Raw genomic sequence first — 14,459 nt, 5'->3', positions numbered from 1 at the left:
TAGTGTGTGTAAACATCCTACACTCTCAGCTGTGAGCTCAAGGTGGCTGGGAGAGGGTTGTTTACTCCTTCTGCCATGGAAAACATCAGCTGAAGAAGGAACAGTCTCCACTCCGCAGATCGGACAGAATGCGACCTCCCTAATCAGCCAAGGCAGTACCCCAGCGGAGAGCTGTCCATCAGGCCCCCTGGGTTGCGCTTCTGTGGCTAAGTACAACCAGAACCAGATGTGACACTGGATAGACATGCCCTCAGTGACCACAGAGCTTTCAACAAGCTGTGAAAAGCTGGGTACTTGCCTACCAGTGCTCTCGATCCTGAAATTTCAGCTCAGGAAAAGCCCTGTTTCCCATTAACCTGTTCTGTCCCCCTTGAAGTGGTGGGGATAAAACGAGAAGAGTGCTGCCTATTTGGGAGATTGGGACCAGGCCTGAGAGGCATGATGTTTGGGTAGCATCTTCCCAACACTTGCAATTAGCACTGTTCTCAGATCACAGGCCTTGACAGCATTTACTGACAAGCACTGCTGGTGCGTGGTTTTTAGTTACGGTACTTATTTGCCCGTTTGCAACTTATCATGCAATGGGTGATTATTTCGTACTTCAGAAATTGGCTGTATGTTTTGTGAAGCCTATAGGATCTGTTATTTTTAGTTTGATTTAGCATAACTGGTCTCTTTGAATTCCACTTTCCTTTGGCTTCAAATGTGGAGAGCTCAGCATTCAGCAGGCAACTGCACATAGCCTGTTTGGGGGAAGAATGGAAATTCACTGTGGCGGCTGCTGAGTTGGTTCTTTTCCTCTTACCTGCCTCTCTTTCCACCCAACAGGAGGAGGTGCGCCAGTCTGTAACTCCTGCTGAGCCAGTCCAGTACTATTTCACGCTGGCTCAGCAACCCACCGCTGTCCAAGTCCAGGGCCAGCAGCAAGGCCAGCAGACCACCAGCTCCACGACCACCATCCAGCCTGGGCAGATCATCATCGCACAGCCTCAGCAGGGCCAGGTCTGTGAGCTGCTGAGGATGCCCATCCAGCAAGACAGTGCCCCTTAGGTTTTTGGATGGGCAGAGCTTGATGAGGGCAGAGAGGCAGCCAGATCATTATAGAGCACTGGATTTAAAGTCTGGAAACTGGAACTTTTCCCCAGATTCAGCTACTGGGGTGAGATGTTACCCTAATCTCTCTGGACCCTGTTTTTCTCAAAGGTCAAATGAGGAAAGTGTACTAGACAGTATGTTCTCCAGGATCCCTATTAGCTCAGAAATTTTAGAAGGGAAAAAAAAAATGTCTGAAATGCCTTATGAAGAGTAGAGGTGCTAAAGTGAACTCCATGCCTGCTGTCTGTGTGTCTGTGTCAGAAGTGGAATTTGTGCCCTTAAAGGGAGAGATTAGGTATCATTGCCAAGTTGCATACTCCTTCTCCCCGTCATTTCTCTGTCCCATATTTGTGTCAAGTGACCTTCTCTTTTTACGATAGTAATCAGAGGACTCTTTCTCTCCCCAGTAGTAGTGTTAAGAGCAGTAGCATTCATGTTTGTTGGGGGTCATGTGAGGCTGCAGAGAACTCTGTACTATGAGCTCTGAATCCAAATTCTCTGTCAATCATTATTTATTCATCAAACACTGAGCATCCTCTGAGGGTAAAGTTCTGTGCTATGTATTGGGGATACAAGCATGAATAAAACAGTCCTTATTTTCAAGGAATTCACAATTTAGTTGGGGATACAAATACTTAAAGGTTGTACCACCACGTGGGAATGTGTACAGGGTGTTAAAGGAACACATTAAAAGAAGTACCTTGGCTCAGCGCAGTGGCTCATGCCTGTAATCCCAACACTTTGGGAGGCCAATGTGGGAGGAACCCAGGAGTTTGAGGTTACAGTGAGGTAGGATCATGCCACTGCACTTCAGCCTGGGCAGCACAGCAAGACCTCTTCTTTAATTAAAAAAAAAAAAAAAAAAAAAAAGGCAGGGGCATGTGGTGGCTCATGTCTGTAATTCCAGCACTTTGGGAGGCCGAGGCAGGAGGATTGCTTGAGCCCACGTGTTCAAGACCACCCTGGGCAACATGGTGAGACCCTGTCTCCACCAGAACATCAGAACATTAGCCAGCCATGGTGGCATGCTCTTATGGTCCCAGCTACTTAAGAGGCTGAGTTGGGAGGATCGCTTGAGCCAAGGAGGTCAAGGCTACAGTGAGCTGTGATTGTGCCATTGCACTCCAGCCAGGGTGACAGAGCAAGATCCTGTCTCAAAAAAAAACAAAAACAAAAACAAGTATGTGTGTGTGTGTATTATATATGTGTGTATATATATGTATATGTGTGTGTATATATGTAGGGGAGGGGATGAGTAGCTGAGAAAGATGTGAACGAGGTGGTCAGATAATGTTTCTGAAGGGAATAATATGAGTCTTGGGGAACAGTGGAAATTAATCAAAGAAAGTGGGAAAGGGTGGTATTGCCAGTAGAGGGCACAGCACAGGCAAAGGCTCAGAGGTGAGAAACAGTACAGGGGGCCGTAGGAAAGTAGTCAGCGTAGGGGACCATCTACGCAAGTTCGGAAAGATAGATAGTAAACACATCCTGGACAGCCTCGTATATTCTAATAAGGAGCTGAGTTTGCCTAGAAGAAAAAAAAATGGAGTAGAGGTAGATTGATTGATTGATGTTTTTTTAAAGATAAGTTCTCACTTGGTCACTCAGGCTGGAGTGTAGTAGCACAATCATAGCTTACTGCAGCTTCAAACTACTGGGCTCAAGCAGTCCTTCTGCCTCAGCCTCCCGAGGAGCTAGGACTCCCAGGCATGTGCCACCACACCTGGATAATTTTTAATTTTTTTGTGGAGATGGGGTCTCATTATGTTTCCCAGGCTGGTCTCAAACTCCTGGCTTTATGCCATCCTCCCACCTTGGCCTCCCACAGTGGTGGGATGACAGGCATGAGCCACCATGCCCAGTTAGGAGGTAGATTTAAGTAATTATGATTTGGCCAGGTGCGGTGGCTCACACCTATAATCCCATCACTTTGGGAGGCCAAAGCAGGAGGGTCGCATGGGCCCAGGAGTTGGAGACCAGTCTGGGCAACATGGCAAGACCTTGTCTCAAAAACAAACACACAGAGAATTAAAAATAAGTAATTATGGCTGGGCGTAGTGGCTCACACCTGTAATCCCAGTACTTTGGGAGGCCGAGGTGGGCGGATCACAAAGCCAGGAGTTCAAGACCAGCCTGGCCAATATGGTGAAACCCCATCTCTACTAAAAATACAAAAATTAGCCGGGCGTGGTGGCGGGCGCCTATAGTCCCAGCTACTCGGGGAGGCTGAGGCAGGAGAATCTCTTGAACCTGGGAGGCGGATGTTGCAGTAAGCTGAGATCGTGCCACTGCACTCCAATCTGGGTGACAGAGCGAGACTGTCTCAAAAAAAAAAAAAAAAAAAAAATTATGATTTTAGGATTTATTCTCTGCTCATTTTACTTATCCATATAACAAAAATGTATTGAGTGCTTGTTCTATGCCAGACACTGTGCTAGGCAGGAGGGTTCAAAGATAATGGCTGCTCAGTCACTGGCTCAAGGCCTCGACTGTATCATGATGCCTAAGGGACCTTCTTTGGCTAATGCTTGTGCCTCTGCAGTGGTGAAAACTTTACCTGCCAAAGGCTTTATCCCTTTACAGAATGAACTTAGAGGGAGTCTGCCAAGGGCAGGCTCTGATTGGCTGATCATCTTAAGAAGCTCATGGCTGTTGTGCCCTGACAGCAGGGCACACCATACATGATTTGACAGCTGCCATGCTAACACAAGCCCTCATTTTCCTGAAATGATTTAGAAATACCTTGGAAATCCTCTCGGGAAAATTGGGTTGATACAGTACAGTGATGAGTTGGCAGCATGCATTTCTTTTTAGTCAGCGAGAATTTCATCTGTGCTCCTCTCTGCCAACCCAGACGTGCTCAGCTTGGAGCTGATAAGGCTTGTGAGGATGGTGAAGTTGGTCCTTCCCAGCATTTCCTGGCTGTTGTTTCACCATCCTGCTGCTTCAGGGTGGCCTTGTGCTGTGTCACACCTCCCTGGACCCGTAGTGATGGCTATTTCGAGTTGAGTGCAAATATCCTTCGTAGGACAGAATACATATGTATTAAAGCAGAGTTGGAAAGAATGCATATTTTGGTAAAATTAATCCTGTGTTTTCTGTCATAAATTGAAAACTTATTTCTGGAGGTTGGGAATAGGCTGAGTTGAAAATTGTGGTACAAGAATGGAAGAAATGTTTTCTGTTAGCCTAGCCCACTGCGTGTACTTTTAGAACACTCTGTCGTCTTTCTTTTTGGCCCTCCTCCAGTTTATAGTAATTTCTCCTTAGTAATCCCTTGAATCTCATCTGTCGTTCCCAGAACACATCCCCTTCCCTTGTAACTTTGGATGCATAGTTGTAATTTTCAGTAACCTATGCAGTCAGAATTAAGAACATCAGAATAGCAACATCGGTTGAACTTTATGATTCATTGAGAGTTCCATAGTCTTCTTATTGAGGTGATTAATTCAAAGTGAGGAGAGATAGTGATGGAATTCAAGTCAGGGATTGGGTGTACAGGTGTAGTTTAAAAGGCTCCACCCATGCCCACACCCCCGCCGCCCCCCATCACTACCACCACCAGATGAGCCCAGATAGGCTCACTGCTCTAGGTAACCTGTAAAAGTCACAAACAGTACTAAAGGTTTGAGATTTGAAAGAATAATTGACCCTTTTGGCAGCTTGTGTCTTTACTGTCTCAAAAGAGTACATTTCATAGGACTACAACCATTGTGTGTGAGAGACAGAATCTGCCAAGTCATACACATTGGGCAGAAATTTCTTAAATCTGAGATTGCTATTTTTAGAAAGTTAGAGTTCTTGCTTTCTTAAATTCTATTAATTAGGGGTAGACTTAGTTAAGAGTCTGTGTCTTAACAGTGCCCAGTGAGTTAGCAGTGTTTGCTCTCCTTTGGGAAGCCATACTGTGGTCCAGAGCAGCCATCTGGCCAGTGTGGGCAGGAATTGCTCTGCAGCTTGAATGAGGTGAGAGCCAGTGTGCACTAGGGCCCGCCTTGGAGATGCACCCCTGTGCTTTATTTTTCTCTCAGTGTCTTACATGCCTAAGAAAGAGCACAAGACCCTGAACTAAATAAATTCATACTGACCCTTTCCATTTAATGTTCCCCTCCAAATTCACCTGCCCCAGACTTGACTTTGGCTATTTCTGAAGTAAACGGTCATGGTTGCTTTTGATTTTTTCTGTAGTGTATGTGCCTTATCACTAAAGGGGCTGTGAAAAGTTGCAGCATTTAGGGCACAGAGATTTATGTTTGGGACCCATGCAAATATTTGTACTGTGAGCCTAAAAATATTTTTGGTTTTTCTTTCGTTTTGGAGAGTAACTTCAGCAATGCTGTAAACCCAGAGGACTCTGTAGGTTATTACTAGTATTGAGATGAGTTTAGGCATTCATGGAGAGGGTTTGCTCCCAGCACATTGCTCGTTATTAACCTCTCGGTAATCCTGTGGGCTCTGAGCCTGATCAACTCATGCAGCATTCTCATAACTCTTCCTTTCAGACCACACCTGTGACAATGCAGGTTGGAGAAGGTCAGCAGGTGCAGATTGTCCAGGCCCAGCCACAGGGTCAAGCCCAACAGGCCCAGAGTGGCACTGGACAGACCATGCAGGTGATGCAGCAGATCATCACTAACACAGGAGAGATCCAGCAGATCCCGGTGAGTCCTGCCCTGAGGTCTGTCTTTACAACTTTATAGAAGGAAATACTTAAAGATATATATACCTTGATATATATATGTATATCTCTATATATATACCTAGATATGTATATCTATAGCTATATATATACCTTGATATATATATCTATAGCTATATATATACCTTGATATATATATCTATAGCTATATATATACCTTGATATATATATCTATAGCTATATATATACCTTGATATATATATCTATAGCTATATATATACCTTGATATATATATCTATAGCTATATATACCTTGATATATATATCTATAGCTATATATATACCTTGATATATATATCTATAGCTATATATATACCTTGATATATATATATAGATATATATCACACGCATGCATAATCCTTTTTTTCTTTTTAGGAGACAGGTCTTGCTGTGTCACTCAGACTGATGAAGTGCAGTGGCTTGATCTCAGCTCACTGCAGCTTCCGCCTCCCAGGTTCAAGCGATTCTCCTGCCTCAGCCTCCCGAGTAGCTGGGATTATAGGCACGTGCCACTATGCCCAGCTGATTTTTGTATTTTTAGTAGAGACGGGGTTTCACAGTGTTGGCCAGGCTGGTCTCTAACTCCTAACCTCAGGTGATCCGCTCGCCTCGGCCTCCCAAAGTGCTGGGATTACAGGCATGAGCCATCACGCCCAGCCCTCAGTACTTATTTATATATATGCGTGTGTGTGTTTGTTTTGTTTTTAACCTATATGCCCAGTGTTCCTGACCACAACTTGCTTCACTGTGTTTGTTCCCTGCTTTCCTTTAATCTAGGTTCAGGTTCACCACGATTGGGCGGCTTCTCTCGATTTCCCCTCATTCCACCTATGCAGGGAAATCATTGTAACCGCTACCCATGCCAAGGCCCAAAGGCCCTGTGAGGCAGTCCTGTATTTGATTAGCAGAGGATAAGAGGGAGGCGTATAGGGAAGGCCATAAATACACTTGTTGCATATTCATGAGTCAGTTCCCAGTGGAGCCTGCAGCAAAGTGTATTTTTGGCTTTCATATAACTTATCTATTCCTTTACTGTGGACTGCTGCTTCCTGTGTGCCTTGAGGGATTTCATTTCTTAGATTTGTTGGCTTTTTTATTTGTACTCCTTTTGTAAAATGTGTCCTTGTCTTAACACTTGCAGTCTTTACATTGGTCATTTTGACCCCCCAAAACTGGAAAGTGAGTGAAACAGAGCAGTCCTTCTATTCCCTGCCCTTTGCCATTTTTGTCATAAATGAAACGTAGGCAGGTATAGAAACTCACGTAGACTTGGTTAACCACTTCCTCTGTGAAAATAACTCTAAAAGTATCCTTAGATCAGTTTAGGAATTGTTCTTCATCTGAAGTTAACATAGTAATAGGCCAAGAGAAAGCTTAGGAAAATGGAGTGTGTATGTCTCTTTCTCTACCTCTCTCACGTGTGCTTACGATACCCAGGATTGCAGATGACTGAGCTCTGCCTTGCTTCATTGTTTCAGTCCTCAACCCCAAGATTTCTGTTGAATGGTTCTCATTTTTGCAAGCGAAGGCACCACCACAGGTTCATTTAAGACAGAGAAGAGTTCCACCTTGCAGATACTTTAACCCTCTGGGGCACAGAGCTTTAGCCCAGAAGATTTGTTGCAGAATTCACTACTTCATCTTCACTGGCTCAGGCACCTTCTGTAGGAGTCTTCATTTCCAGATTCTTTAGGCAGCTCATTGGAATGTTCCTAATAGTGATGAGCTTCAGGAAGGAAACTTTATTTCCCTTTCAAAAACCCAGAGCTTATTTTCTCTGTAATTAATGTAAAAAAGCTATGAGGGTCCCCAGACCTGTCCTGCTGTAGAGGAATGAGGGACGGATCATCACCAAATGTCTTAACCTAGGCCAAAAAGGAAAGCTTCTTGCTTTGTTGAAGAGCTGCTTGGAACCATTTGGCTCACAGCTTTTCAGTCACATTTGGGTTTCTGCAAAGAGCTCTTCCCAGCTAGAAAATTTTAACATCCCTGTAGCTGTCAGTATACCTTCTCCCACTCCTGGGACAAGGCTTTAGTCTTTCATCTTGTGATCCCTGGCTGGAGTTCTGGGGACTCCTGGAACTAGCCACCATCAGTCTCTGTAGATGAGGTTTTCCAAACTTCTGCCCAGCTGCCTTCCTCCCCACAAGCAACTTAACATTGTTGCCAGGAAGCTGCATTATAGGATTTAGGTGGGGAATTCAGGCTTGGCACCACAGCCTCCCAGCAGCTTCTCTTGGCATATTCTCAGGAAAGAAATGACTGCAGGTCCTAATACTCTTGCCCTGTCTCCTTTGAACCAGATTTTTAATGGGTTTAGATTGGGTGTCCCTCCATCTTGCCTCAAGTGGGCAATTCTGGAATGGTCTACCATGAACTTGAGAGGTCGTTTTTTCTTGGTAGTTCAAATTCTGTGAGGCTGGAAGTCTCAGAGAAGCATTTTGATTGAACACTGCGTACAGGAATGCAGCTTCATCCCATTAGCATTTTCCTCATGGAAGAGTCCTGCAGTGAAGTTAGCTCTTGAAGGCCAGAGGGAAATTTGCTCCAGAGCAGAGGCAATACTTGCCTGTTAGCCACAAGAAGCTTCCCCTTGCAACAAAGGCAGGCTGGGCAGCCAGGGCAGGTGGTTTCTGGACCCCGCAGATAGAGACCAGTCTATCCATGCTCCCAGAACCCCTTTCATTTCCTCTAAATTGAGGGTGTGAATGTCTGCAGTCCTCCTCTGCTGACCATCATCTTTGCTGAGCTACAGTTCTCTGACATGGTAACCGCCTTGGTCCTCTTTTCATCGCCAGCTCAAAACACTAATACTTTCATGGTACACTGGAGCATTAAGAGCCTGAGTTAAGGCTTTTAGCACACAATTAAATGCAGCATGTGGTATTATTGTATTATCTGAGATTTAATCGTAAGCATGAGAGACTCTAAGGGCGCTTTCGTAGCTTTGGTTTCCCATGATGGGGTTTTCTATGAAAGGTTTATTGATTCTGCTTCCCCTTGGGAGGTGTTTGGCCAGAAGCTAGTGCTGAACACCAAAGATCCTAAAAGCCCCACAGACCCCCATCCAGCCTGGCTCTTGGGGACAGAGATGGTTAAGCAGTCCAGCTTTTGCCTCCAAAATGTGCAGCATGGGGCAGGGCAGTGTGAGGGCTATGATGCGGAATGATGGCTGTTTGCTTTGGGCTCCTGGCAGATGCTGGATCTCTTTACAGATGGGAGCGAAAGAGGCCCACACTTAATGTACAGGCATTCTGATGATGTCAGTCAGATAAATTCATTCCTAAGATAAGCTGTGATCATGTAGCTAAGAGCTGGCAAATAATGAGCATGCAGCCATGCTGTTCTCACCTTTGTGACAGGATCTTCTGGGAGTTTTTTCTGAAGTCCATTCAGGGAATATATTCTCTTCTGTGTTGTGTGACTTGTGGGATGTGGATGTTCTGATTTTGCTTGTTTTGACCTCTGTTTAAAAGGGACTTTTTTCATGGCAGGCTTCTTTGGAGGGCTTGAGGGGTAGGGGGCAATCAACATCTCTGGTCATGGAAAGTTTGCCTGTTTGAGATTATACTCAATGTCTTATGGTCTCTTTGTCTCTGCCCCTGCCCTAGGTGCAGCTGAATGCCGGCCAGCTGCAGTATATCCGCTTAGCCCAGCCTGTATCAGGCACTCAAGTTGTGCAGGGACAGATCCAGACACTTGCCACCAATGCTCAACAGGTATGTGCCCCAGAGACACAAGGCTTGTGTTGGAGACCAGGAGCAGATGGCTTCTGACAGGAAAGGAGCGCTCAGCACACAGCTGTCTTGCCACCTCATCCTTCAGCCAGAAGCACCACCCCCACACCCTCCATATCCTTCTGCACCCAAGAGGCATGGGTGGTAATTGGAACATTAGATTCAAAGTGTTTTCTCTTACCATCTTGTTCTCAAGGGGCAAAGAAATGCAAGTCAGGGGAAGCCTCGAAGGTGCCTGAAAGAAACCTTACAGGTGTGCACACCCATCAGACCTGGGAAATGTTCGACAGATCGCCTGATCGTCAGGCTGTTTCCATCTTTAAACCCAAGTGGCTGTTGTGTTCTGGCACCTCCTGTGCTCTTTGGAAAGCTTACTTAGATTTTACCCCTACCTCCTCTTGCATCCCTAACCAGAAAAATTGCCCTTCTCCTCTCCTCTCGTGCCCTACAATATTGATGGCTATGAGTCACAGATGGTGAGGGGGCTGCCTCCCTGGGCTTGGGGGTGTTGAGGGACATGGGTATTACTTGCAGAAGATGGGGGGTGCTGGTCAAGGGGAGGCATTGTTAATGGATTCTCTTGCCTCAGACCCAAAAAAAGCAGCGATCGTTTAAGAGCTGGACCCGTCTGGCCCAGTTGCATTTCTGGTGATGTATCTATTGACAGTGGTGACAGAGCTGAGTTTGTAGAGCAGGTCTCCAAAGATCTCATTTGGGAAAATACGAGGAATGAGCCAAAAGCAAGGCTTCTGAGTTCCATATAGTCTCTGGGATCATTAAGGGCTGTTTCTGTGCCCACTCCCCGGCTTACCTAAGGACTCGGCTTTTCCGTAACTGATACTGACTCACACCCTTCCCCCAGCCCCTCTTTTTAACCTCATAAGATTCTTCCCTGGGATCCAAAAAACATAACGGCATGGGAGTGGGAGGAAATGAGAAGGAAGCTTCTTGGTTCCTCAGAAGTCAGTTTGGGGCTGGGCACAGTGGGTCACGCCTGTAATCCCAGCACTTTGGGAGGGAGGCTGAGGCAGGTGATCACGTGAGGTCGGGAGTTTGAGACCAGCCTGGCCAACATGGCAAAACCGTTTCCACTAAAAATACAAAATTAGCTGGGCGTGGTGGTGCATGCCTGTCATCCCAGCTACTTGGGAGGCTGAGGCACAAGAATCACTTGAACCCAGGAGGTGGAGGTTGCAGTGAGCTGAGATTGTGCCACCCAGCCTGGGCGACAGAGTGAGACTCTGTCTCAAAAAATAAAAATTAAAAAAAGTGCGTTTTGGGAACAGAACTAAAGCCAAAAAATGGGAGAGGTTGGGGAGAAGCAAGAAAGTGGTAGCTGAAGGCAATGAAAATCTTTGTAACAACAGGTTGTAATTATGACAACCTAATACTTAGTAGGTGCTCAGTAAATGTTTGTTGAATGAAGCTGAATGAATAATATGTAAATAAAATGTAAAGGTAAATGAAATCTCAGCTAATATGAATGGCAATCCTGCTGGCCACAGAGCAGTTAACCTTCTTATCTATGTGAAATATTTTCCATTTGTCTCAGGCTCACTTGTTTATTCTGCAACATTTCTGGAATACTAACTTTGTATGGGCTCCTGCCCCCAGGCATCTTATAGGCTGTTGGAAGGAAAAGGACCAAAATAAGGAACAATAGTAAGAAATAGTCATGAAGCCTGTCATACCTGTTCCCTTTCTTGTTCCTCATAGCCTCATGGGTAGGCCTGCAGGGGTTGTTTTTGGCCATGGTGAGGACATTTGAGAGGACAGTCCTTGTCTTGCAGGCTGGCTGTGATGATTCCAGGAAATGGTACACAGAGGACACTGCTGGCCAAATGTTCCATAGGAACACATGTGCATGCACACCGCAGTCTTCTTTCTAGTTTACCAAGCTGCTCCCAGCAGTTGTTATTATATATGCAGTTCTACATGTCAGTACATTTATCTAAAATCCATTCACAGTCCACACATAAGATTTTAAGTACTTGTGATAAATGTTGTCTTTGTTCCACTCCCCGTCCCTCCCCTTTTCTCCTCCCCTCCTTTGGCCCAGAGGGCTGCACAGTGCCTCTCTCGGAAAAAGTACTTCATAGGTTTGCCATGAGGACTGCTGGGGCCAAGGCCACTTGCTCGCCAGGGTGTTTCATATTCCAGTCAGATGATCTGGGTGATACGGGTTTGGTTTGGAGCCCACCTTCCAAGAATGAAAGAGACCACTCACCACTTTGTCTGACACTTTGCAGTCTGCCTTCACTGGCTGAAAGACTGACTCTTAGGACTTCTACCCCAAACCATAGCACCTAGGGGCCATGTGTTCTGTTTGAGCCTCAGAGTTTGAGATGAGTGGGTGGTTGAGGGAGTAGGCATTCATTAGAGAGATGGGTGTGGGAACTATCTATTATGTGCTCCAGGATTCTCGATGTCACTTTGTGCTGCCAACTCTTGACGTAGCCATCAGTGCTAGATTAGGAGGGGTGCTTGCTTGCTTACTACCCATTGAGCACCTGCTGGGCACTTTATATGCATTGTCTCATTTGATCTTTATGACCCTCTTCTGGGTGGTGGGCTGGTGGATCAGACCCTGCAGCTGACATACCAACTCTACCATCTTGATTCTTACAGATTACACAGACAGAGGTCCAGCAAGGACAGCAGCAGTTCAGCCAGTTCACAGATGGACAGGTAGGGTACCCAACCTGGGCGGGGCAGAGGGTGAGGATTTGCGGGGTAGGGTAGCAGGTAGTATCTGGGTTTGGATGGTTAGGGCAACTGTCCTGTCCTCTACTAACAGTGAGTGGACAGAAATTGTTAAAACAAGTACAGTATTTAAATCAGGGCACCTATCCTTTAGTTTTATAGACTTAGTGGGAACTAAAATAATCTTAGACATGTAGCCCAAATTGCCATTTTACAGATGAGTAAACTGAACCCTGGAGATGGGAAGTGCCTTGTCCATGCTCCCCTAGAAGTTCATTGCAGAGCCAGGACTAAAGAGCAGGTTTCCTGTTTCCCTCTCTAGAGCTGTATTTTTCCCCCCTAAGCCATGATGCTGTTTTAATAGCATGGACTGTTGAGACGCAGAGAACACGTGACCTCTTGAGCTCTCTGGGTGCCTGAAATTCAGTCATTTTCAGTCCATGCGAGGAGAGAATCTTCCCTTTTCCCTCTGCTTTCCCCTCACAGTACAGTCCCAGAGACCACTGAGGACATGATAGGATGACATGCCCAAACTTGTGCCCTCTGCTGCTCAAAAGGGAGAAGAGCTGGCATCAGGACCCACCTCTGGCTTCTGCCAGCACCACATGCTAGGCTTACATGCCAGGGCTCCCGTGAGGGCTTGGCTTTTGGCTTCTTTGGGGAGCGCCTGGGAAACCAAGTAGTCAATTAGCCCTGACCTTCCTAAGTGGCTGTGTGAGTATCTTCTCCACCCCTGGAGTGTCTTGGCTATAGTTAAGTGTTTAATACCAGGCCACCTCCTTAGCAGGGTCCATGGAGAAAATTCAAATTCAGTTTAGTTTCAACCTGAGCCAGATATTCTGAGAAAAGAAGGAGAGGAGGGGGTAATCCTACTGCCCCTGCCAGTGTAGATTACCAAGAGTTGGGGAAATGCTGACTTCCAAGCTGCTGGTACAGTGGTTCGAATTGCTTGTGTTTGCCACAGAGGAACAGCGTGCAGCAAGCTCGAGTCTCTGAGCTAACGGGAGAGGCAGAGCCCAGAGAAGTGAAAGCCACAGGAAATTCAACTCCCTGCACCTCTTCCCTGCCCACCACACACCCCCCCTCACACCGGGCTGGTGCCTCCTGTGTCTGCTGCTCCCAACCCCAGCAGAGCTCCACTTCCCCTCCTCCTTCTGACGCCTTGCAGTGGGTGGTGGTTGAGGTATCTGGGACCCCCAACCAGCTCGAGACCCATAGGGAGCTGCATGCCCCTCTCCCAGGGGTGACCTCACTCTCTCCTCTCCACCCCTCGCAGCAGCTCTACCAGATCCAGCAAGTCACCATGCCTGCGGGCCAGGACCTCGCCCAGCCCATGTTCATCCAGTCAGCCAACCAGCCCTCCGACGGGCAGGCCCCCCAGGTGACCGGCGACTGAGGGCCTGAGCTGGCAAGGCCAAGGACACCCAACACAATTTTTGCCATACAGCCCCAGGCAATGGGCACAGCCTTCCTCCCCAGAGGACCCGGCCGACCTCAGCGCCTCCTGCAGGCTAGGACACTGGTGCACTACACCCCACGCCTGGGGGCCGAGATTCTCCAGCAGAAAGATGCAATATTTTTTGTTTCCTTTTTTTCCATTTTTTTCTCCAAGGAATCAATATTTCAATATGTTGAGTGTGTGTCCAATGCTATGAAATTAAAATATTAAATAACATATTTATGGCATTTTCTTGAAGAGTGTGGTTGAAGAAATATTTCTCCTTTTGTTTTTCTTTTTTTTTGTTTGTTACTGCCACTTCTTTTTAGGAGCAAATCTCCCCAGGGGTGTACGGTATTTCTTGACTCTGGGAACAGCTGCTACCCCCAAGACTTGCCACGTTGTTCTGCCCTCAGATGGAATTAGGTGAATGTGTGTAGCTGCTTTTTCACTCGTGGTCCTCTCCCCATCCCTTGCTCTGACCCCAGAGCTCTGTGTATTTGCATCCAGAGGCCATGGAAACATTCTTTGCATTTAAGAGACAGATTTATTCCCTGTGGAGAGTGGGTGGATTCATTGCCACACTCTTTTCTCCCAGGGACCCAGGAAACTAGGACTTTGTGTGTTTGCTGCCCACCTCCCTTTTATTTTTTCAACGCATTAAAAACTGTGCTAGTCTCCTTTGCATGGACTTCAAGCTGCATGAAATGCAATAAATCTCATTTTAGATAATTTAGAGTCTGGGTTTCTGTGTCTGGGAGCATTCATGGGGCCACTTTGCTTGGAAA

General features: G+C 46.4%; 1 protein-coding gene across 14 annotated transcripts in view; it reads left to right on the top strand.

The window, feature by feature from the left end:
• Positions 1-14,403, top strand: part of NFYC (nuclear transcription factor Y subunit gamma) — a 79,790-nt gene extending 65,387 nt beyond the window's left edge. For 6 of the 14 annotated variants that reach the window (XM_055094733.1, XM_008968412.3, XM_008968409.4 and 3 more), the window contains 5 exons: positions 829-1,002; positions 5,598-5,756; positions 9,405-9,512; positions 12,159-12,218; positions 13,198-14,403. In XM_055094733.1, coding sequence (XP_054950708.1) covers positions 829-1,002; positions 5,598-5,756; positions 9,405-9,512; positions 12,159-12,218; positions 13,198-13,629 — 933 coding nt within the window. In that variant the 3' untranslated portion in view covers positions 13,630-14,403. The remainder of the gene's footprint in view (positions 1-828; positions 1,003-5,597; positions 5,757-9,404; positions 9,513-12,158; positions 12,219-13,197) is intronic. The other 8 variants (XM_055094753.2, XM_003815430.4, XM_055094748.2 and 5 more) reach the window with 3 other exon arrangements.
• The last annotated feature ends 56 nt before the right edge of the window (positions 14,404-14,459 follow it).

Source organism: Pan paniscus, chromosome 1, assembly GCF_029289425.2.
Source record: "Pan paniscus chromosome 1, NHGRI_mPanPan1-v2.0_pri, whole genome shotgun sequence".
Lineage (NCBI taxonomy): Eukaryota > Metazoa > Chordata > Mammalia > Primates > Hominidae > Pan > Pan paniscus.
The sequence above is the reverse complement of the archived record's forward strand: the minus strand, read 5'-3'. Positions and strand labels throughout refer to the sequence as shown.